At 30.4% G+C, this 25,284-nt stretch overlaps 1 protein-coding gene across 1 annotated transcript in view; it reads right to left on the bottom strand.

Annotated features, from left to right (window-relative positions):
* Positions 1–25,284, bottom strand: part of SI (sucrase-isomaltase) — a 91,737-nt gene that overhangs the window by 42,152 nt on the left and 24,301 nt on the right. Inside the window, exons 12-24 of the mRNA XM_058556418.1 lie at positions 24,873–24,986; positions 20,071–20,155; positions 19,014–19,131; positions 17,376–17,547; positions 14,021–14,137; positions 11,532–11,686; positions 10,352–10,436; positions 9,502–9,558; positions 8,409–8,533; positions 6,477–6,565; positions 3,881–3,930; positions 2,935–3,105; positions 801–956 (exon numbers count right to left, since the gene is read on the bottom strand). Coding sequence (XP_058412401.1) covers positions 801–956; positions 2,935–3,105; positions 3,881–3,930; positions 6,477–6,565; positions 8,409–8,533; positions 9,502–9,558; positions 10,352–10,436; positions 11,532–11,686; positions 14,021–14,137; positions 17,376–17,547; positions 19,014–19,131; positions 20,071–20,155; positions 24,873–24,986 — 1,494 coding nt within the window. The remainder of the gene's footprint in view (positions 1–800; positions 957–2,934; positions 3,106–3,880; positions 3,931–6,476; positions 6,566–8,408; positions 8,534–9,501; positions 9,559–10,351; positions 10,437–11,531; positions 11,687–14,020; positions 14,138–17,375; positions 17,548–19,013; positions 19,132–20,070; positions 20,156–24,872; positions 24,987–25,284) is intronic.

Genomic DNA, 25,284 nt, shown 5'->3' with positions numbered 1-25,284 from the left:
TTTTCTTCAATTCTTCCATAAACTTTCCTAATGGTAAAGATTATGCTGCTTTATCAAGCAATGGAGAGGAAAGGGAGCAATTTCTCTGGTGGCAGAGATTCTATGTACTTCCTCATATGAACACAGACATTTCTGGGAAGTTGCTGGCAGATGTGTCTTGACTCTCCTCAGTGGTATAACACATGCATTTAATTTCCTGGTTATCTAAAATAAATGTTTTTGCTGACAAAACTCAATGATGTAACCAAAAGCTCAGAATTTGAAAAATAAGCACAGCAAGAGGGGACTCTTCTCATGTCACTTCGTGTAAAAACTTCTGCCGTCAATAGCCATCATCGTTCTCTTGAAAAGATGACCAAAATAACTTACCACACAACATCACTTCTTAGTGGAACAGACATAGCCCATCAATCAACTTCAGAAGTTTTATAACTTGAAACAATGCTTTTGAAAGACTATCCCATACCGGCATAATACCTCACTTAAGGTAGTCAGCCGTGGCCAACATCCAATAGAGTGCAACGAATAGAGCACTATTTTATGAAATAAAGTTACACTATCCAAGTGCCTGGAAAGCAACTTACACATGCATTTAGTCTGGCATTTACAAAGCTATGTCTTTGGAGAATTAATTAAGATAAATATAAACTGTCTATCAGAAGTCTTAATTTCAAATTCCAAATGCTTCTCTAGTTGAGTTTAGTTTACATGCTGTAGAACTAAAATTGTAGTATATAAAGTTTACATTGAAATGCTTATGTGAAAGCCATATCACGAATCATAATTAAAATTTTTATTACCGTTTCCCAAAGACAGCCACGTTCTTCACACTTTTCTTCAGTTGCAATGTCTGCATCTGGATAACAAGTAAACTTTTCATTTTCTGTAAAAGTTTGAGTCCATTGGATGGCAAAATTTCCTCCAAGGTTCAAGCTGAGATTGTAAATTAGGAGATACTTTGAAAACAAAGAAAACATTAAAGAATATTTCTGACCATTAGATAATTTTAAAATACTTAACATTTATAAAATGTAGCGACCACAGCAATTCTTCAAATCAAATTATTAATACTTCAATATAATACCTAAAGAACAGACTAGAAAGAAGAAAAATGTCATGCCACTGAAATGGCTAGAACCTCAAGACAGGAAAACTAGGAGATATCATAGAATACTGATGAAAAGCATTATCTTTAAATCCAGACATGAGTTTAATTCTCAGTTCTGTCATTTAATACTCTTGAGTCTTTATGAAAATTGTCTATCCTGTATTATCCTCAATTTTGTCCCCCTATAAAATGGGGATAATGACCCCTACTAAACGGGGTTGCTATGCAGAACGAACGATATGTGAAATTTAAAGCACCTAGCAGAATGCTTGGAGCATCCTAGGTATGAAATAAATGTTAGTTCCCTCGGGGAAGAAAAAGTTGACCACTTTTATTGATCTGGAGGCTTCCAGAGTCAGAGGAGGGGAATACTTATTGCTTTAATTCTGTCCCTAATTTTATCCACTGCTTACAACATTTGAGGGACAAGATAAAGAGGAGATAGTATCGCATTATGCAAAAAAGAAAAAAATGAGAGGAGAGTTTTATATATATATTCTAATACACAATTATTTCTATTATTAGAATATTGCAAAGTTATGTTTGGTTATTGTTTATATACCTTGGGAATAACATGGGCAAAACTTATCCCAGAGTTTCATTGGCATAGCTTACTTTTGATATCAACTTAATTTCATAAGTACATTCAGGAACAAAAATTCATATAAAAATCAGTCAAAGCACAGCAGAATTAGGAAGGTGTATCTACTAGTGTCTGTCTAAATCTTTACATAAGCATAAAAATAGACACAGATATAAATTGAGATTGCAAAACCCAAATAAAATTATTTTTGTGTCACGCCCTCTTGATAATTTTTGTTAGAGTCATAAAGTTCTTAATAAGCCTGTATCATTTAACTTATATTGATTAATTCTAATATTTCTGGGCATGTATAAATTATAGTATATTTACTGGATACAAAATAACTAACCAATACATACATTTATGAAAGCTGCTAAGTGAGAAACTCTGGGCCAGAGGGCCTAGGAGTTAGACAAAAAATACTCTAAGAAAATGTTCTATATCTCAAACAATTTGGAATTTATTTATGCCGATATTACTAATAGTTTAGTATTATATGAATGGTGGAAAAGTAAGTACCAATAAAAATCACTTGCATGTTTTAAATTATTATTGTCTAACATTTTAACTACATTAATTTGTTACCCAAAGCAACATTAGGACTTAAATATTACATTTTACAGATGAGGAAGCTGAGATAATGAGAGATTAATTTAATATGTTTAAATGCGCAGACTGCAGGGCTGATATTCGAGCCCAATACTGTGACTTATTTTCCCTCTCTATACACTTGTTAAAAGAGACAAAAATTACAGGACAAGAAAGGCCTTGTACTAGAAGGAGACAACGTAAACAAAAATTGGAAACAAAAAAAGGACATGATATATTGAGGACAATGAGTGTCCGTGAAAGGAGGGGCAGGGAGAATGACTGAAGAAATGGATTAAATCAATATCTTCAAGGGTCGTAATTGAGAAGCTAAAACATTTAGAATCTTTGTTGCATGCAACAGGTGATTAAGTTAAGAGTTCAGGGTAGGAGAATGGCATAAAAAGTATTAGAAAGGCATATATAAGTGATATCCAAGATAAAATGAAATAGAGAGGGAGAACTAGCAAGGAGTCCCCTTCATGTTGATTTCTATATATAAATTGGAATGACCTAAAATGGAATATTGGCAGCAAAAAGGAAAGAAAAGAAAGATATGTCAGGAAGAAAAAAAATCACAAAACCAAGAGCCTGAATGGTTATATAATGCTGTGAGAGTATATGACAGCTAAAAGCTTTTAAAAATTGTATTTACCTGGTTGGAGGGATAATAAGTGAAATTACTGTGAGCTTCTGCTGGTTGATTATCTTCCACCACTGTAACTTCTGTAACAGTCTCTGTCAACCCAAGGATTTTTATAGTCTCAAATGCTAAAGTGGTTCCTTCCTGGTATGATGAATGTGTGCATGTAATATCTAATCTGTCCTGAAAAAAAGTACATAATATTATATATTAAGTATAAGGTAATTGGATACAAGCCTGAAATAACAATACAGGTGTGAAATAGGAAGAGAACCAATCGTCTACCCTCCATTCCCAGCAGCTCTCCGCATCCAAGTAGCATACATAAATGTACGCATTAGTAACTCTTTTCAATTTTTTTTGTATACATGCCATAAAATTTATCTTCAGAGATAACCTAAATTACTCATGACGCAGCTTATATATATATCCCTTCTCATTCTAGCCCTACTGTTGATGAAGAATAACTTAGCTTTGACAGAAAAGAATATATGAAGAAATCCAACATGTACAAAAAGCATTCCTTCTAATTATTCAAAATTTAACCTTGTGAGGTTAAATTTTGGGAGATTTTTCATTCTCATCCAAAATCCATGACCATTATTGCTGTGACTGATGTATTAAAACATTTTCATATATGTTGAGATTATTTTCCTAGGGCATGTTGCTTAAATCAGACATAGTACTTTAAGAAGTCTGAAGATTTCTGTGCATTAATTTTATCATCATAAACTCATCTATTACATTTAAATATAAAAATTTAAGGTAACAATTTATTAAAAATTTATTTAATTTGAAAATTTAAATTTAACAATTTAATTTTATAATTTATTTCATTTCTTTCCACTGAAATCTGAAGGTAAATGTAAACATCTTCCAAAAAAAAATCCATAATAAAGGCATAACCCAGAGATTAACAAGGTATACATTTAACTATGTGCCCAAGGAGAATGCTTACATTAGAAACTGAAAATGTATATAAAATGTAGTTGCCATTTTCTATGGTATCTGAAATGAGAAAAAATAAAGTTATCAAATCAAAATGTAGTGTTAAATTCTTTGCTCTATTTTTACAGTCATACTACACTTAAGAAATTTGGAAAATATTAGGTATTATTTATTCACAAAGCAAATTAAACAGATTATCTTTTTAAATTAAGGTTTTTAATTACATTTAAACAAAATAATCTTGATAGTTTATTTTGCCAGTAAGTAAAGGTAATGAATGCATATTGCCTAGTTTAATTTTTCAAAGATTGCTAAAATATTTCTAGAAATTTAGAGATAGAAAAACATATTAAAATACACATAACTATAAATTTAATATTTTGAATGATATTTTTTCTCTTTCTAGTAAATCATATAACATTCAGTTTATCTTGGGAATACATGGCACACCATAATTCTATTTTGCATCTTTTAACTTTTTTTTCATTATTTGAGGAATGAAAGAAAATCTGGACGCATGTTAAAAACTGAAATAACTTTAATGAGGAAAATGGAAGAAGACAATGATTTTCTGCACCATATATGTAATAAAAGTTTTTAATCAACATATGTGTTTAACAGAGAAACTAAAGATTATTACTAAAATAATTAGGAAGAAACAGAGTGAAAAATATATAGGGACTCCTAGGATTTATAAACAATACTTTCGATAACACTAATTTACTTATAATTTTAATCCTAGAAAATATAACTAGAATCAGAACCTGAACTGAAGGTCATTTGATTTCTTGCATGTTTACTCATAAATTGATTCTTTAGAAAATTCTGATTTTAACTTTTCAAAGCACATAACTATATAGCTATCATATTAGATGACTGATTAAATCATATCATATCCTTCATACTTTTAACCATCTTCTTATATGAAAGTAAATTATCAATATCAATTTTACAAGTAGAAAGAAAGAATATATTTGGGAATATTTATATAATTTGAGAATTAAGAATAACCTTAAAATCAAGTAATATATGCTACCAACAGAGGTATTATCTCAACATTCTTTAATTGATGATTACAAATAATTTAGTTTTTCTGGGATCCACTTTTACAGAATTCCTATGTAGTAAATGCTTGGAACCTATTCTCACGGAAGAGCTCACCCTAGTGTGCACAGGCTCTAAGGTATTTGAGAAAGTGCAAAAAGGCTGGTGTGCTGGAGTAGAATGAGAAGTGGAGAGCAGAAGGGGATAACTCTGTGTGTGTGCGCACGCGTGCGCGCAGAAGTTCAGATCATGATGAGTGCTCTAGGGCTTGGTAAAGACTCTGGCTCTTAATTGAGTAAAATAGAGAATCAGAGTGTTTTGAGGAGAGGTGAGATGATCTGAATCATCTTTTAAAAGGACCGCTCTACCTGCTGGATTATAAATAGAATGTAAAAGGGGATTAACAAGAGCTACAGACCTATAGACCAGTTACGGAGATATTACAGTAATTAAAATGAAAGATAGTGATGATAGTGGTGGAGCTGATGAGAGAACCCAGATCAAGGTAGGACCAAGAGAAATTTCTAAGTTTTGAGAGAGAAGAGTCAACTCTAAGGTTTTCAGCGTCTTGTAAAGCTGAAATTACCATCAACTGACAAGGGGAAGACTGTAGGTGGAACAGAAGTATTGTAGCAATTTATATTTTCATTGATAGGTAAGACTTAAAGAAGATCGAGAATTTTTTTAGAGATTTTATATTTTCATTTTACAGGAGCGCACACCAATAAATAGACTACTTCTTGGAGTTAAGTTAGAGATATTTGCATGTTTCATAACGATAAATGTATATAGGAAATTCTTTAACATATCTGAGAAGTAGTGAGGTAAAGAGAAGCTAAAGTATAATTTTTTGTACACACATATATAAAACACACACCTAACAGCCTTCTATTAAAAGAAATGGGATTTAAAAAAAACTTAAACTTATGAAGGTAATTGTAATTGACTACTTAAATCTAAACAGAAATTTACTACAGCATAAATAGATATTAGCAAAAAAATGGCTCTTTTTTTATTTACTTGGTGTACTGAATTCTCAAATTTGGAGCTCATGGAATAAAATTAAAGATACTTAATAACTGAAATAAATTGTGAAACATTTATATAATATTCTTACCTCAAATAATTTGACATTTAATTAAAGCTTTAAATATTTATTTCCTTTTTTCTTATAGTAATAAAATTTTATTTTTAACAACTAGCATCATTTAAGACAGTTGAAAATGTGATGCAATTTGTATATCTGTGAATTTAGTAAATATTTTAATTAAAAATAACAATCTAACAAAGAAAGATATCCATGCTTGTCAAAGGATTTTATAATGAACCAATAGACACATTTTTTAATATTTTAAATACATATAACTTGAATAAAAATTAATTTAAATTTCATAAAGTAACCTAAATTTAATAAAGTAACCTAAAACTCTGAGATAGATAAAAAACAGGAATTAAAAATTAAAACTTGTAACATTTTTAAATGGATGCAAATTTATATCAGTAAAGGCAAAATTTCCCATCATCAGAATGAACACTTAAATGCATATCACTTTGAGACTTGCCTTTAGTTTCTCCATCATCCCAGAAAAAGTCTCCTTTTGCTGTGTTATCTTCATCTAAAGCAACTATAAGTCCTAGAGCGTTCTTTCGGCTGTTAAGTTTGAGTGCATATATGATTAAAAATAAATATATAATAGTGAAATATCCTATAAGTCAGTCCATTTCAACCTAATAGATTTGTAGTTCTGCAGTCACATGAGAATATTGACATTAATAAAATTCATGGTTATATACTTATTAATAATTTTTCAATGACAAAAATAATTTATGTACTTGGAAAATAAAGGAATAAATATAAATACAATAAAGAATTTCTTGGAGACCAAGACATCAGCAAAATTGAAACAGGATAACAATATTTCAATTCAAACAAGAAAAATTAAATATATCTTATGAATGCTCAATTCAACATGTATTTGCTAATATCAATTAACCCTAAATTGCAATGTATCAGGGCTACATCTTATATACAAAATAATGAAAAGTACAACATAAAAAATTTTTTAAAATGCTTAGTGCAATCTCTAACAATCTTACAAATGCAACTAATTCTATCTTGAGAAATGAGATGTGCTTAACAAAAATATTTTCCTTAGTTATATATTACTAAAGGTTTTTAAAGCTAAAATAGTACCCCTGAGGCTATACAGTCCAGGCAACTGCTTTATACAGAATATATTCTTCCCAGCATGCACTCACCAAAGTGTATGTTTCTCTTGTTCAATATAGATCTAGAGTATAACCAATTTTTTTGAGAACATAGTCATGAAACAGTTACAACATAAAAATATTCAATTCTAGAATGCCAAAATAATTCAATTACTAACACATTCATTCACTCATTAATTTGCTCCTTCAACAAATATTTGGAGTAAATAGCGAGCCTGTTATGGGCTGGACATTATTATTGGTTTGGGGACTAAAGCAGTGAAAGCCAAGTCCCTGCCTTCATGGAGTTTATATAGTCTAGGGGAGTAGACAGACTACATACAAGAAAAAGTAATATAATTTCAAATATTCCTTTTTTCTTTTTTAAAGATTTTATTTATTTATTTTTTTTCCCCCAAAGCCCCAGGAGATAGTTGTATGTCATAGCTGCACATCCTTCTAGTTGCTGTAAGTGGGACGCGGCCTCAGCATGGCCGGAGAAGCGGTGCGTCGGTGCGCGCCTGGGATCCGAACCCGGGCCACCAGCATCGGACTGCGTGCACTTAACCGCTAAGCCACGGGGCCGACCCATCAAATATTTTTAATGTTATGAAGAAAGTACAACAGGGTAAGGAATAGAGAGTGACTGTCTGTCTATTGGGGTGTGGCAGAACATGGGGAAATATGTGGATTCAATACGACACCTTCTGTGCCCTTGTACCCAGAATGAACGCTGCAAGATGGAGCACCAGAGTGTTCAAGTTTCTTCTCTTTTTCTAAATATTTCTGGAATTTTTTCTTACTGAAAAACTTAGTTTCTATCTTGTTCTTTACCTAAACAGAAATATCCACCTCATTTAGCAACTTAAAAGTAAAAAATTTTAGCAGAAAGAAAAACATTGTGACATTTATGTATTGAAACTCCAAATATGTAACAACTGACAGTTTTTATCAGTTATATAACTTATTTTAATATTTCATATTTTTATTAAGAATCAGCAATTAAGTTTAATTGTATATATTTTATAGAGAATGTCAGCAAATTTTTAGCACAGGAAATAAATTTCTAATCTTATTATGTTAACTTTTAAATTAAGAAATTTATAATAATGTACTCAATTTGATTCTTCTTTTTAAAACTGTGATGGTTATATTTAAGAATTCTCTCCATATGTAAAATATCTTCTGGTGAAAAACTGAACATTAATCTTTGATTATTAAGAAAAATATAAAATATTAAAACTTTAATTATATTTCAGATTTCAGTTCATTATTTTTCACTTTACCTTGCATCTGTAGTTACGTCAGGTTGTTGAATGGGGATAATATAACCTCCTCTAAGATGTAATCCTATTTTGTCTGCTGGAAGATACATATCAACACTTTGTTTTCTCCATGGCCTTTTTGCACCCTAAAATTTGGAAGTTAAAATTTTCGAAGTTAATATTTCGGAAGTTAAAAAGATTTGGAACTTATTTGGAAGTGAAAAGATTTTTTTATTATTAGTGAAGACTTTAAACTACATTTCACAATAATTAAAATTTACACACAGAAATAATTTTTATTATAAGCAACTCATGTCATCTAAATGAATATTAATATATATTGTTTTCTAAATTTTAAAGAAAACTTTTTTTTTTCAGTTTACTAAATAAAGCAGGGGAAAAAGTTCACTTTCTCAAAAAAATAAAAAATCAAAATAGAGAAAACATTTTCCTTCTACAATAATTAACAATATTCTTAATTAATCCTATTTTTTATTCTTTGTTTTGGTTTAAAGTTAACCATGTCTTTAGAAAGAATTTTTTAAAAAATCATTGTTTCTATAAAAATAGTCTGCTTAGTAAATATAAGCGATAAGCAAAATAATGCCTTTAAAAAATGCTTCTCAAAAGCTCTTGGTCAATTAAAAAAATAGGTTGTGTGGATGAATGCTTCTATGTTGCCTTTTCAAGGTGGTAATGAAAACTTTTCCCAAATATTTAAATGGACCATGTAAAAACAAACGTTTAAGATTAGCTCAATACTCAATTCTTCTGGCAATAAGATAAATATATAATAAAAAAAATATATAATAGAAAAAGCATTAAAATAAGTCACCACTCCTTTCTAAAATTACTTCTGAGCTTTTATTTCCACAATTTAAAAATAAATAATATAACTCTTCACGCTAAAGAATATAACTTCATATTAATCATGTGCAACAAAATGTATAGCTGAACAAATTTTTACACATTACTCAAATTTACAATTATTCTTTTTTTATAATAATAACAGAATACTGATAGTAGATATGCTATGCGTTTGGAGTTAACTTCCATGCACAGAAGCTTGACAGTATAATACTTGTGAGTCTATTATTATATTAAGGTTACTTACAGTTTCATAATCATACCAAGTAGCATCAGGGATATATGCACTCACTGTATCTGCTCCCTAAAATAAAGCAAGATAATATATATGTATGTATATACATATATACACATATATTTATATTTATTTATTTATTTTTACTTCAATACTTAGAAGAGAATCGCATCAAATATTAAGTTGAGTTTTCATAGTCAAAGGACAAAAACTTTCTTTGTATTGTTACACTCTCACGTTTCCTATAAATAATAATCAAAAGCCTATTTTACTTGTTTTAGATAATATAATGGAAAATATACCAAAAGCAAAGATGAAACTAAGTGGCAACTAATATAATGCATGCATACATTTGTATTGTTATAATCTACATGGTAATTGCAAATGTGACACATTCATTTCTGTACATTCCCATGGTCATACAGACTTTTAAATAATAGGCAAAACCAAATATCTCACTCCAGTATTTTTTCAACATTTTCATATGATCAGCTGGTTTTCAAGTTCTCCTTCATTTACAGTTTAGCAAAATTTCAATGTCTATGTCTACTAAAATTACAGTTCATTGTTATTACTGTAAGATTTGATTTTGATTCCATAAATAAAGCTTTCTGTTTCAGAAAAATACTAATTTTATACAATTTTCTTCTTTCTAGTTATGTGTTACATATTTGAAAAGCATAAATATACTTTATATAAGTTTTCAAAATTTCTTCTGCATTTTAGAATTCACTTCAACATTTATCAGGTTGAAACAGGCTATCAAGTAACATCTATCACCCAGATGTGTTGTAATTTAGTGTGGATTTGGTTATACAAAGTTTCATTTAAGCAATAAATTTAATAAAATTGTAAAACTTACCTCTTTCAAGACAGGGGTAATAAGTAATGCAGGGCCCCATAAAAACTGCGTGTCCACAGTCCAGCTATTTGTATCCTCATAAAACCTAAGAACAATGACAATGTTCACAATATAAGGATAAAAAATGTTTATCCTTTTTTTTTTTTTTTTGCTGAGGAAGATTCACCCAGAGCTAACATCTGCTGCCAAACTTCCTCTTTTTTTTCTGAGGAAGATTCACCCTGAGCTAACATCTGTTGCCAGTCTTCCTCTATTTTGTATGTGGGATGCCACCACAGCATGGCTGACGAGTGATATAGATCTGCGCCCAGGAACTGAGCCGGGCCACTGAAGCAGAGCACGCTGAACTTAACCACTAGGCCACCAGGGCTGGCCCCATCCATATTTCTTGTTTCATTTATCCTTTCAGTTTTTCCCTGGGAATAACTGTTAGCTTTAATTTTACTTGTTTAATACGTCATTTTGAATCTACAGTTCTTACATCCTATGGTTCATCTGACACTTAAGAAAGGAGAGAAGGAAGAGAGAGAAGAAAAGTGAGAGAGAGGGAGGGAGGGAGGGAGGAAATTAGTTCATCTGGGACTCAAAAAAATCTATCATACATGACAAGGTTACTTTTTATCTGTAATAAACAACTATTCTGTTTAATTCGTTTTCTCCTGTAAGATAGGTTCACAAAGTACCATAAATCTTTCACATTCTATTTTCTTCTCTTTAGACTTTTTCATTATAAACTCCCATTTTGACTTGGATTTGAAAAGGTCTTTAGTCATTTCTTGAGGAAAGGTCCCGCTTTGATCAAGATTTACAAAGACAAGCACAATTCGTTGTTTTGTAACTATACTATATTCTTGACCTATATTTAGATTTTCACAATATATACATGATTATGTTTTTAATAATTCTGTATTTTAATTACTTACTGATATAATTTCAATAATATAGTCTATATTTTTCCTTTTAAGTTCTATTCAATTGTCACATTTCTAGCTTAATCTTTTCTAATTTACCAAATTAATTATATTTAATACTATCATTCTGCAGTTCATCAAATCATTTATACAAACGTAAAAGCAAGCAGAAGAAATCTACTTGACATCTTGATTTATCTCCATTAATTTTTCTATCTACACCTGATTATAATTTGAAAGATATTAAAATTCTTGAACATAGTACTCACTCATGAAGAAGTGGCCTTGCTACTGTTTCTCCAAATGTATGGGCTTTATAAAACAGAGTATAGAGGAAAGGTAATAAGGTATAGCGAATATTCAAATACTGCTTTGATGACTGAACTAAAAGAGAATCCTGTCCAAAAAATGCTGGATCCTGATCCTATAGGATAAAAAGAGAAATGGAAATAAGAAAGCTAAAATATGAATGAAAATTAAAATAGAAACATTTAATCTATTTTTAAAAAGCAAATTGTATACACTTTAGCTTGTTTATAAAAGGTTGAAATTACTCCTATTTCACCATCAAAGTATATGAATATTTCTTGTTTTTATGTTTTCATTTGGATATATGTCTTAATTAAACTTATTTTAAAGTAGACATTTCTCATTTACATACACAGAGAAAATGAAAAAATCTTCTAACAAAGAATTTTTAACCTATATTATTTGTGGTAGGTTGAATTATTGTGCCAATTTTCACGCATTCTTGTAGCCACAACCTTTGCTATGTAATCTTGCAGTCCCTACCACTAACAGTGGAGTGGACTTCCCTGCCACTTTACTTTGTGCTCAGCTATGTGACATACTCTGGCCAATGGAGTCTTAGTACATGTGACACATTCAAGTAAGGGCTTGAAATGTGCTACCTAAGGACTTGTTACCTTGTGCCTTGACAACGGCTTTAGAATAATAAGCCCAGATAGTCTGCTGGCCCAGAGATATGGGGAACACAGATGCCTGGCCAGAGCGCAGGCTTGCAACTTGAAGGACAGTCTCCCTGCTGAGCTCGAGTTAGATCAGCTGACTCAGTCAAGGTGCAGTGATGTGACAAACCTGCTTAGATCTGCTGCTATGAGTAACAAAGTTAACTGAGGGCACCAGTCACTGCCTCCCTGGCTTCACCACCATGCTTACCCTGAAGACATATTTCCCTTTGGCTGCTCCTAGCTAATCAATGAGCATGGTGGGAATAGTATTCAGGCCTATTCCTGGGAGACACAGCACTCTTCCAATGGACAACTTTGCCTTGACGTTTCCATTGAGCTGGCTAAAACTTCCTTAGAATTGGACTGCAGTGTGTGGCTCTTCCCATCAAATCTCCTTCCTTGCCTTCATCTTCACCAGGTTTAGACCTGGACTGTGATCTGAAGGCTCTCTCCACTTTCTCCTGCTCCCTCCCCTTTATCCTTCACAAGTATTTCACCAATAAATCTAATGTCTAATTCAGAAATGAACAGAGCATAATCAAATGCATATAAGGACCACCCATGAACACAAATTTCTTGAAAGCACCATTTAGGTAGATTTTTTGTTGTTGTTAGTGCCAGTTGAGTCCATTCCGACTTCTAGCAACCCTGTGGACAGCAGAGCAGAGCCCTACTCAGTCTTTTTGCACCATCCTCTCACCTTCCTGCACTATATATAGCAGTGCTCTGCTGCTACTCATAGGGCCTTCACGGCCAACTTTTTCGGAAGTGAGTGGCCAGGTGCTTCTTCCTAGTCTGTCTTGGTATGGAAGCTCCGTTGAAACCTGTCCACTATTTGAAATACTGGTGGCAGAGCTTTCAGCATCACAGCAACACGCAGCCACCCCAGTATGACAACACAGACGGGTGGTGTGGTTCCCTGCCTGGGAAAGGAACCCAAGCTGAGAGAGCCTTGAATCTTAACCACTAGACCAGCAGGTCTGGCTTTAGGTAGATTAGGAAGTGACTAATATCCAATTTATACCTTTAATTTCTGTTCTAGCATGCCTCTTTGCAGGCTGACCTCTGAGTGATTGTTTCTCTTCTCAAACAGAATTAAGGCCCTGTGTCTAACTAGTGTGTGAACAGTCAATAATTTCTTAACCAACACGCACTTAATTGACTTAATGATTTCACCTAATTTCCTCATTCCCTCCGAAAAATATGCCTATGAGAGCCCACAGCATGCTGATTTCTCAGGGCTGGTAGAATAGCTCAGTGTCCTCGTACATCCATGCCCACCAGTTCAGATGCATGTAAAAGTGTTAGTTTTATTTTTTCCCATCTGTCATTCCAGTTTTACTTACTATAGAAAGACTCTGGACTCTAACGGCTTTGCAAGTGTCCTTAATTTCTTGTGTTTCTTTAATGAAACAAAAACTGGAAATCCTTGATATTACATTACATTTTTTATGAAAGAAAAGTTACCTGGAACTTATACTGTTAGAATCCAAGAATACAGACTCAAAAAGCTTTGGCTGTAATTTAAACTATTGTGATTTAACACACTTGTATATGCTTTAGGTTTAAATAAAATATTTATGTTGTGACTACATTGTGTTCCATGATTGCCTTATTTGGCCATTTTTTTGTACACAGAATATTTATAGGCCTTGAGAAGAGGACTCTAACTTTACAAATTATGCTACAAACTTTCAGACTTTGTCTTATACAGATAGAAATTTAAGTATGTTGCTAAGAATAGGATTATGTTTTATTTCAAAACGTGGAGAACAAAAGGCATTTACCTCATATCCATCAGAATTATGGTTTCTGGAAAATGGATAAAATGCCCCAAGTTGCATCCATCGTCTGCAAAGCTCTTCTGTGGTATTACCGTCAAATCCACAGATATCTGCTCCAACCTAAATAACAAATACATCTATTATTTATAATGGAAAGATTCTCAAATTTGCCCAGAGCATCACATTTTATGCCTCAACTGATTAATTTGCATTACTTACAATCTTTTTGTTTCACTGTCTTCATATACTCTTCCTTAACCTAGTTTATTTTCTATTTTTGCTACATACTTTCCTCTAATTGCATTATTTTACACTCTTTTCTTCATTGTCTCTTTATACATTTTCTTAGCATCGTGTATTTTTCTTCCTTGATCTAATCATTGTTAACTCAATATATAAAGGTGAAATTGTATTATTAAAATATGTCGCTTCTCATTCCAAAATTCACCTCCCATGATTTGATTTTTGCCATTTATAATATATTACTCTATGAGTAAAATAGTAAAAAACGTTGCCAGATGTGTACCCATGTAAAATTGCATTCTTCTTCCTCATGGACCCTCCAGAAAAAACTACTATCCTTAATTTAGTATTTACTATTTACAAGTATTTCTTTATTTTTCTAAATATAGGTAGCTATAAACAATATATAGCTTTGTTTTGCATGTTTATTAACTTTATATAAATGTCATGTTACATGCATTACATTGCATTTCATTTTTTTCTCAAAGCATTATTCTTGTGAGATTCAATTAGGTTAATGTGGCTCTAGTTCTTTATTGTATGGGATCCAACGACTATAAAAATGCTTTTATGACATTTATATATAGGTTTCTTTGTGAATATGTAAAAAACTTACTCTTATTCTATGGTGTGTATATATATATTTATACAACCAGGAAAATAATCATACATTTTATTCTATGGTATATATATAAATATAACAAGGAAAATAATCATATATATATATATATATATATATGATGGGGTATATATATATATATATATATATATATATATATATATATGATGGTGTGTATATATATATGATGGCAAACATATATATATATGATGGTATATATATGTACTGGAAATGTACATTATTTAATCAAAACTGGTTATAACTATTTGTAAGCACAATGACAGTACATGACAGTTCCTATTGCTCCATTTTCTTGCTAATTCCTTATATTTTCAGACTTTTAATTATTACCACCTATATATATGAAATGTATCTCACCAAAGTTTTTACTTGCATTTCTTTGATTACTAGGGAAGTTGAGACTTTGCCACATTTTTATTGAGTCCATATGGGTTTCTCTTTCTATGGAACTGCCTGTTTATATCCTTTGCTAATTTTTTTAATTGTTTTTACCTTCTACAGATTTATAGTAGGTCCTTTAAATTGAATATAAATTATTTATTGGTGATACGAATTGAAAATATAATTTCCTAGTATGTGGGTAATTTTTTATTTTTCACATTTTAAAATAGTCTTTTGATGAATAGAAGTTTTCATTTTGTTATAGTCAAATTTATACATGTTTCTTTATTATTTGTGCCTTCTGTGTTCTGTTTAAGAAATTATTCCTCCAACCCCAGGTCATAAAGTTACCCATTTATATTTTCTTCTAAAGTGCTTAAGTTTACTTTTCACACATAGGGCTTTAATCCATCTGTGATTGATTTTTGTGTATGATGTGAGACATGGACCTATATTATTTTTTAAAAGGATAAATCAATTTTATTCATATAAATAGTTGATACTTTCCTCACACTGATCTATGGTGATAGTGCTATCATTTAGTAAATTCCATTAATCCAAGAGTCCTGTGTCATATTTTGCCATTTTAATCGATTTGAATATCCACGGTCAAGTACCATTGTGATATATTACTGTTTTATCTGGTAGGGCAAATCCTTGAGCTCTTTTCTACTTCTTTAAATTGTAGTGTCTTCCATATGAAGTTTAGAATAATCTTTTACATTCCTCAAATTCTCTTCATAGTTTAAATTGGCATATCACTGAATTTGGATAATAGTTTGGGAAGAATGCATATTTCTAATACATTGAACCTTCTTATCCATGAACGTGGTATATCTTTATTAAATTTTCTCAAAAAAGTCCTACATTCAATTTTAATATTTACTCCTGGTTATATTTTATTAATTGGTTGCTATAATAAATAACACCCTATCTTAAAATATATTGTAACATTACTTATTTTTTTCTCCTTTTTTTGGACAAAACTTGCTATAAATTGTTCTATTTTATTCAAATTTTCAAAGTGTCACCTCTGTGTTAATTTTTCTCTACAGACTTTGCTTTCATTGCGTTAATTTCTTCTCTTATTTTCATTACCTACATCTTTCTTTAGGTTTATTCTGTTTTTCTTTTTCCGTTTTCTTAGTTCATACACTTCACTCATTAATATTCAGCCTTTCTTTAAGGCTATAAATACCAATTTATAGTATACTCTATATAATATAAACACTCTAAATACCAACTTAGCCAGTATCCCATAGTTTTGATATGAAGTACAATTGTTAGCATTCAGTTTTAAGGGTTTTTCCTCCCATTTCTCTTCAGTTTATTTTTTGACTCATCAATCATTTGATAATGTGTTTTTTAATTTTCAAATTCAAGCCGCTGTGTGTGTGTGTGTGTGTGTGTGTGTGTTAGCTTTTTTTTGTTTGATAGGTTTTTGGTTTTCATTTTGTCCAGAGCAAATGAAAGAAAGAAAAAATGATTCACTATAAATTCCTGATATATTTTACATTTATTTTGTTATATAGTAGCTCTCTTTAGTGTTGAATATCTATATTGCATACTTATTTTTTTGCTTGATATAGTTACCAGATTTCTTATGTTAGAATTGCCTAGCATAAATTTTCCCTGCTTTTAAAATTTTGAAATTTTTCTATCCTTATATTTTCCCTTTTAAATACAGAAAATGGCTTTATTTTTTAATCTAAACTGACAATCTTATATATTAAATATATTTAGACTTTTCTCATTTACTTTTATCACCAATATATTTGGATTTTTCCCTACCATCTTACCTGGTGCTTTATATTTATTATATAAGCTTTTCCTATGCTTTGTTTATATTGATATTTGTTTCATGAATTATTTTGATTTGATTGAATTTAGTTCATTCTATTTTCTCACTCTAATGATCTGAATGTTATAGACGTCATCCATAGTCTTATTTTTCTCATAAACTACCTAAGAATACTGATTGAATTTTTCTGTAACATATCTTTAATCATTTTAGCAAAAATCATTAAGATGATACTATTACAATATTACATGTAATTCACAATGTTATAAATAACATTGTATGAAACTGCTCACCAAAGGTATTCCAAACAAACCAAACTCCAGCATTCCTGTGATAGACCATTCCATTTGTTCCCATGAAGCAGTATTGTCCCCTAACCAATGTGCAGCATAGCTTCCAGATCCAGCAAAAGTTGACCGGGTGAGAATAAAGCTTCTCTTATTAGGAAAAACTTTTTCTATAGCTCTAAAGATAAAATCAAATTAATAAATAAGATTTATTTTAAAATAATACTAATATTTATAAATTCTAAAATCTTAATTTCAGATGTGTATGTGACAGTTACTAGAGTCAAGCCATAATATTTGCAACTATTTTATCAACCTTTTATATCAGTTTTGTTTTTAGCTCTCAATATTTACTTATTTAAATACATTCTGATCAAACACAGAAAAAGGAAATTTTTTACAAATGATTCAGGCTTTGAATGACTTCCTTTACCAAATTAAATAAACAGGTGCTTTCTGTATCCACCCAACATTTGTTTTTGAAATATATGATTTAAACTTATTAAAATCCTTTTATAGTATAACATGTAGTAATCTGAACTTGAAGCCAATATACATTTTTATGGTTCAATGATGCTAATTATATTTTAATGTCTGCATTTTCAAATATTAACAAGCAATGTTGGGATAAAACTTACATATTTGAGTGGCATTTTATTTCGTTTGTTTCTGGAAATTCACCATCCACAACTACTAGCATTATTCATCTGACCTCTATTGGTATCTGAGTAGCACTGACAATGTTTTTTTTTTCCGTAAAAGGGGAAATAATCAGGAAAAGATACAAAAGTTTAATTCAGTATATAAAATTATCCAGACTACCTTAGTAAAAATATAATAGCATTCTCAGGTGCTTTTTCTGTATTATTACCTTTATAATATTGAATTGTAGTGTTGCTTTTTCTTTCTAGAATTTATTTACTTACATGCTGCAATGTATAACGCTCTACTGAGTTTAAAAAGTGAAGTAAAAAATCACTATGAAGACAGTGTGTAAAAGTTTTGATATCACAAGACAAACACGGAATTGAATTAAAACTTGATCATAATTGTTTAATGATGAGAAAATTAAAAATTTGTTGAGACCAAGATCTGGATTTTATTGACTATTGCATTATAGGTCCTCATATAATGTTTGGAACATAGTAAGCAATTAAAATATGATGGTCCCTTTCCTTTGTTTTGTATCATGTTCCTTTTTTATATACAAGTAACACATTGCATTAGAAAATTGCTTTGGGAGATATTACATAGAAAACTACATCTTAATTGAAACTTTTGTTTTTGAAAAATAAAGACTTGTTCTAGAAGTACCATTCTCCAGGCCAATTGTGAAGTTCACACTTAGAACATAATTATATTCAGAGATTGCAAACTGAATCAAAATTTTGAAGGATAATTTAAATCTATGATTTAAAAAGAATCACAGCTAAATACATATACCACGTAGTTCTTGATAATTAAGTGTCAGGTTCATGAAAATGAGTAAAAAAACTGATGCTTTTAATGTCCTAATTATTTACCATGAAAATATTATGTTTCATTGCTTTCTTACTCTTGTGATTTTCCAACTATATTAGTAAATTATCAAATATATTTCTAGACAAGAAACATGAAAGGGCTTCTGAATGAAATTGCACTTACTTCTCTGTGGCTATAGCCATGCTGTATCCATAGAGGCTGTGAACATCATACTGTTTCCCCCAGTATTGCACAGCATCCATGCAAAGTGTTTTGGAATACAGGAGTTTGTCAAGAATATCTTAGAGAAAATATATAAGAAAGGTTTCTTAAGAGATATTTTGCCATTTTAAACTTTATAATCTTTAAATGATGTGCTATGCAATACCATGCTTGGTTAAAAAATAATGAAAGACAACAATTGAAGCTAAGTTCCAGATGGATCTCCTCTTTCCACTCCTGTTGGTTAACCATTAGATATACATTTACACAAACAAATACTCTGCTTCCTAATTTCAATAATAAATGAATCCATGGAAAAAATAGCCTTTAACATGAATATGGAAACATACATATCTGTATTGTACATCATATGACTGTAGACCAATTAAGTTTTATAGTAGATTAGTTGATTTAAATATAACCTAATTATACACATGTAGACCTGTTACACAATTACATTCCACTCAAATCTCTGCTTTTCAGTTTTTTATTGTGTTTTAATTTCCAGGCTTACATGGTCTTGCAATAATTATTGTCATCTTTCTTCAGATGGTCTTATAGCGATCTATTCCCCTGAAAGCACATCTTTCTCTTTGGCAACATTTTTTTACCCATTTTTAATGGTGAAAAACATCTTTTTTAGAATATGTGAGCTATAACTATTCACATGAGATACATTCTAATAACTGTACAGACACAGCAAAGTGCTCATGGTAAAAATTTGATCACAAGTTATAATTTCAAACAAATTTTGTTTCTTTTCATTATTTAATCACTGGCAATTTATCAACGATAAAGATAAATAAATATGCTATGCCAAAGTTTAAAATCATGCTCCTTTTCTTAGGCATAAATATTTTGGCCCAAAGTGAAACAAATAAACAACAAAAACCACACTGATTTCAGGGTCTCAAAATTATACCAAAGTTTGTGATTTAGAAATACATGCTAGAATTTGCCAGTCAACAAGGAAATTTATTCTCACCTAATAATAAGTAGATAACAAAATGAAATTTACCTGGAGTAAAAGGTGGATAATTCAGTTTGTTGTCATCGCATCCTTTACTTGAACCTTGAACAAAGTTGGAAGCTTCATTCATGTCCTGAATGGATATAAAATGAACAACAGATTTTAAATAATTAGAAATCATATAATCAGAAACTCTCTAGATGTTTGCAAATATTTTATCTCGGCAACCATGATGTTCTTTTACTCCTAGAAGACAAATAGAAGCTATCAACCTAAAAACTAACTTGCTTAACTATACTCACTACTTGATTCTACCTCCGGGGATAGACAAGTGATTATACTGAAAAAAATAATATTATTTGCTTTTGCATAAATGTACATACTAGAAAATAGAAGTGTCTTAGAAGGGATTCAGGGGTTGTATACAACCAAAATGCATTTCATCTACCTGGTTTTAATTATACACATAAAACATTAAATACAAGTATTAAGCAACTGTCTTTTCTAAATAGTTGTATCGGTCCTCTCACTGTGAGTCTCTCATTGTACACGTATCTAGCACATCCATTTATTCAACATAATTTGTCCATTTCTGCTGGCATTTATGTAGTTTCTATGATGTGCATCGCTAGCAACTAGGTATAGCACTCTGCCTAGCCCACATCTCCTACACTCTCATGAGAAAAGGAAAGTGAAAAAAGGTAAATCACATTTGAGTATTCCCATAAAAATAGTCACGATCTTACTAAATCCCTGGAAGAGTCTCAGGGAGCCCTGGGGCTACTGGACCACTTCATGAGAATCAGTGACCTAAACATCTCTCGGAGACAGAGTTGTAGGGTATCGTGTTTACAGATTTTCTTGCCATGTAAACCTAGGCCCCAATCTTGTCTTGCCACTTACTAGTCTTGTGACCATAACCAGTTAAGTCAAGTCTTTGGACTAAAAAAGATAATGTATATAAAATCATGCATCACACTACACATACTTAAAAAATATATATTTCTTTCTCCTCTGTTAGTTGTACTGAAGAATTTCTATACACTTTGAGCCATTATTTCCCATATCTCTGTAATATATTCTCCCCCTCACAAAGGTATCACATTCAGCCAAGTCCCTCTTCAAGTCCCTCAGAAGTATACTCCTTTTAATACTCTTCCCTTCTCCTATCCACATCATGCCCAGATGGAATAAATATGAGAAATGAGGGTGCTCGAGAGAGAAAAAGAATACATTTCTCACTGTGATACAGATTTTAAAAGGTAAATGTTTCCATTTCCCAAATGTTTTCTTAAGAACCATGAAGAAGGAAAATTATACAGTTATTCAAAGTATACATTGGGGTTATTTTATTGAAATTACCTGGAATATTATATTTAATTTTGTTTTCTTGTGTCCAGTAAAATTAATACAAAAAGATACCTTAGTTATACAGCCAATAATTTTAGATGAACCTAAGTATTTTTTCTTCATGAATCCACCCATTAAATTAAATTCAAAAACAACTTCAAGCTGTTGAAATTCATAATTGAGAACTGAGTCATATTATTTTAAATTTTAAGTGTCTTTTTCTAAACCATTTTAACATCTCTTGTGTATAATATTCACTGAGAAAATGCAATGGCAAAACATTTAACTATGAAATTAATGTTCTTCTATTTGTATTATGTATTTGCAAACTTGAAATAAAATTCACAGGATCTTCCAACATTCATTTGAAATAGACATTATTTAACAAGAATAAAAATAATTTTTTAAGAAAAAATTAATTGATTTCACATAAAAGAATTAATCAAAAATATTTAAAGGTTTTATCATACAATCGTGTAAAAAAGATTAAATCAGGCTGTGATAATTCTACCAGTTCACAATACAAGGGAAAAGAGTCTTCTGCACTCAAGCAGATAAATTATTAACCTAGTAAAGGAAAAAATAAACACTTTTACATTATTTTAACCATAATTTACAACAAATACAGCTTTTGTTATTTGATTATCTTTTATTAAAATGTCTTGTTTTATTAAAATACTTTATTAAAACACTTGGCAAGATTATATTATTAATAGGTTGAACTTACTACATTTAATAGAATTTACTTATATCTCTTTTAATGTATTTTGCGTATTTGCCCTTTTGAAAATTCTGAAACTGTTTTTCTCTAACTTATCCAAATGATTTAAGTGATGCTACATTTATTTAATGTCATGTACAAGTGAATTCAATTAGTATTTTCAGTATTACAATCAGTAGATTCAAAGGACTGTAAGTCACGGGGCAAAGATCTCAGTGGATTGATAGTAATAAGTACACCTACAGACATTCAAGTATCATTCAAATAATCTCAAGGCTAATAATGATAATTTCTGGGAATTACTAGCACCATTTTTAGGGATGTTTCTGAAGGTTCTTTTCTTTAAAATCCACAGAAAACTATATATAAAAATCTGGTGGCATTTCATAACTTCATATGTAAACTAAATTTAACTAAAAATAGCCTCATTTTTCAAAGAATTTTTAAAAATTCAATTTTTATAAGAATCCTATAAAATATTGCAAGACTATAACCAACTAAGCCCCCAGTTATTTGGAAATATGAATGTATTTGGATATATCTTCTTAATGAATTTTGTTTCCCAGTGCTATATATTAAATTATTAGATTTCTTTATAGGAAAATTCACTTATTAGATTTTTAAGAATAAATCATAATAACCACAAAAATTGAACACAAAAATATGTCTATTTGTTCACAAAAATGGAAATGGCCTTTCAATTTTAAAAATATTGACTAATGCTTTTATTTTTAAATCACAGCTTCAGTCTTAATTATACCAAATGCAGTAGGCTCTTATTTCTCAAGGATTTGGAGATTATCTCAAGAATGAGGCAGAAAAAGAGAATTCAAGTGTATTATATGTTTATGTGCAAAAAACTATTTTTCAATGAAAATTAAGATCACCTCACTTTCCACAGTGATGTTAATATTTAAATTCAAAATTCAAAAACATTAGAATGGAATCTAAATTAGAAATCTAGCAAATTATAAAATTACTTTTAAATTTGACATAAAAATAAAATTTCATCAATTAAATAACAACACTTATTTTTACTGTATATTATTCTATCAGAAAAAATAATCTGAAAAAAGCAAAAGAATTAGAGAAACGATTTAGCAGTAGGATCTGGCAATTATTCAAGTAAGAGCTGGAAGCAGAATATCCACTGCTTATTCATAATATGTGTTAATTCAGTGAGCTTTGAATTAGTGAGCTTTGAAATTATTTAGTGAGCTTCGAAATCATACTAAATATCATGTTGTGTTGTGTTCTTTTTTTAAGCGTTAGTCAAAATGCTTCTGTACTAGTGTCAGAACACTCTGCCTTTCTCAGACGCTCTTCCTTCTCCCTTTCTCTCGCTCTCTTTAGAGATGAATCAGGTATTTCAGTTTTCAATGGATGTAGAAAATGGAGCATTCCTTCTTCCGATCGCACAGATTCTCTTTCACTATTCCTAAAGTACCACTTATACTTGTAATTCTGCTCTAATGGACTCAAATTGTTTCCTAAGCAAGGAAAAAAATGAATAAGGAAAACTTTAATTTAAATTAAATAATACAATTGAAATTGGAGCTAGAATCAAAAACAAAACTTAACAATAGAGTGCAATTTCTGTTACTTCCACCAGCAGCTAGGTGTTATCATTGTGATCTCACTGATTTTGTGTCAAATAACTAAAGCCTCTCTATCTTCATTCTGTTACATCATAGGAATCCTGAAGATGATGCTAACCTTTCACTCAATTCCATGTTGTCAGCAGAAAACATAATTTTCTTATCTTTGTTTTCCCCACAACATATTTGATACACTGATGGTGCAAAACAAACACTTGTTAACTAAATAATTGATTGAATAAACAAATAAATGACTTATTAAATTATTAAAATAATGAATGAATGAATAATGAGCACTTTAGGAAAGTAGAGATACTGTGGACTTAAACAACCAAAGAAAATATAGCTATCCCCAGGATATCCATTATCTCTTCTTCAAAAAATTCTGTACAGTCATAATACCTTTGAACAAAATCCTTGATGTTTTCCTGTGCTCAGGCTTATTAGATTTTTTTTCCAAAATTTAGAATTCCAGGGTCACCAAGTAGTTTCATTCCCAAAATGTGGTTACAGTTTCCGTAACAAAAGATACTACATCATTGACTGTCATCCAGTATTATTCTGTACAATAAACCTAGCAGCAGGCTATCAATAGCTGCAGATATGAAACTTCATCCAAAGAAACTTTTAAACATTAGTGTTCTCCTTTAATAATTTTACCAGTGCTCTAGGATTTTGTTTGTTGTTGTCATTTATCTTGAGATAAAACACTTACCCTATTGCCACTTTTGATTTGTTCTATTCTATAACTTACTAAAAAAAATTTCTAAAGGGTAAAGGTTTATTCAGGTCTATATTGCTGCAATTGCTTGACTATTTTAGACTTTAATAAATGTTTTTGGAGTTGCACTACAATGGGCTTATCTCTAAACTTAATTGTTTTTCAAACATAAATGATTAGTCATAAAAATACAACACCATAGTGACAGAAACAAAATTTATTCTATAAAGTGAATTACTGGAGAAGAAAAATTACGATTTGCAGTCTTTAGCTTTTATACTTTTCTGACCCCATGAACATGACAGGTATGATATTTATACATTCTAGAAAAATATTATAATAGCTTTTAACTTTATGTTTAATACATCACAAAATATATTATGTCAACTTAATAATTATTTTATGGAAAAATAATTCTATCTTCATTGTCCAAAATCACTGATTTAAAATAGCTACTTACAATCCAAAGTCCATCATATGCTACTTCTTCGTGGAAATTGCTACATTCATTTGCCCACCAATCTATGCAGCTTGGATTAGTGAAGTCAGGGAATACTGCTAATCCTGGCCATACCTAGAAGAATAGATCATTCACACATACACATAAATAAAGGGAAAAATAAATAAATGAGAAATCAAACTAATTGAGAGGAGAAAAATAGTAAAAAATTATGAAAGTTATAATATTGTACTTTTTTAGGTATATGTGATCAATGCACCATCTATATTTACAATAATTTTAGGCTTACTTTAAAAAGTATTTAAGGGAGAGTAGTTAAAGTAAAGAATGAGAACATGAAGCATTTAGAAAGGGAAAAGTGTAAGAATATGGGATGTGGCTGTTATTTTGACTGTAACTAAATTTATTTCCT

This window comes from Diceros bicornis, chromosome 15, assembly GCF_020826845.1.
Source record: "Diceros bicornis minor isolate mBicDic1 chromosome 15, mDicBic1.mat.cur, whole genome shotgun sequence".
Lineage (NCBI taxonomy): Eukaryota > Metazoa > Chordata > Mammalia > Perissodactyla > Rhinocerotidae > Diceros > Diceros bicornis.
Note: the sequence above shows the minus strand (reverse complement) of the source record. Positions and strands in the feature narration are given on the sequence as shown.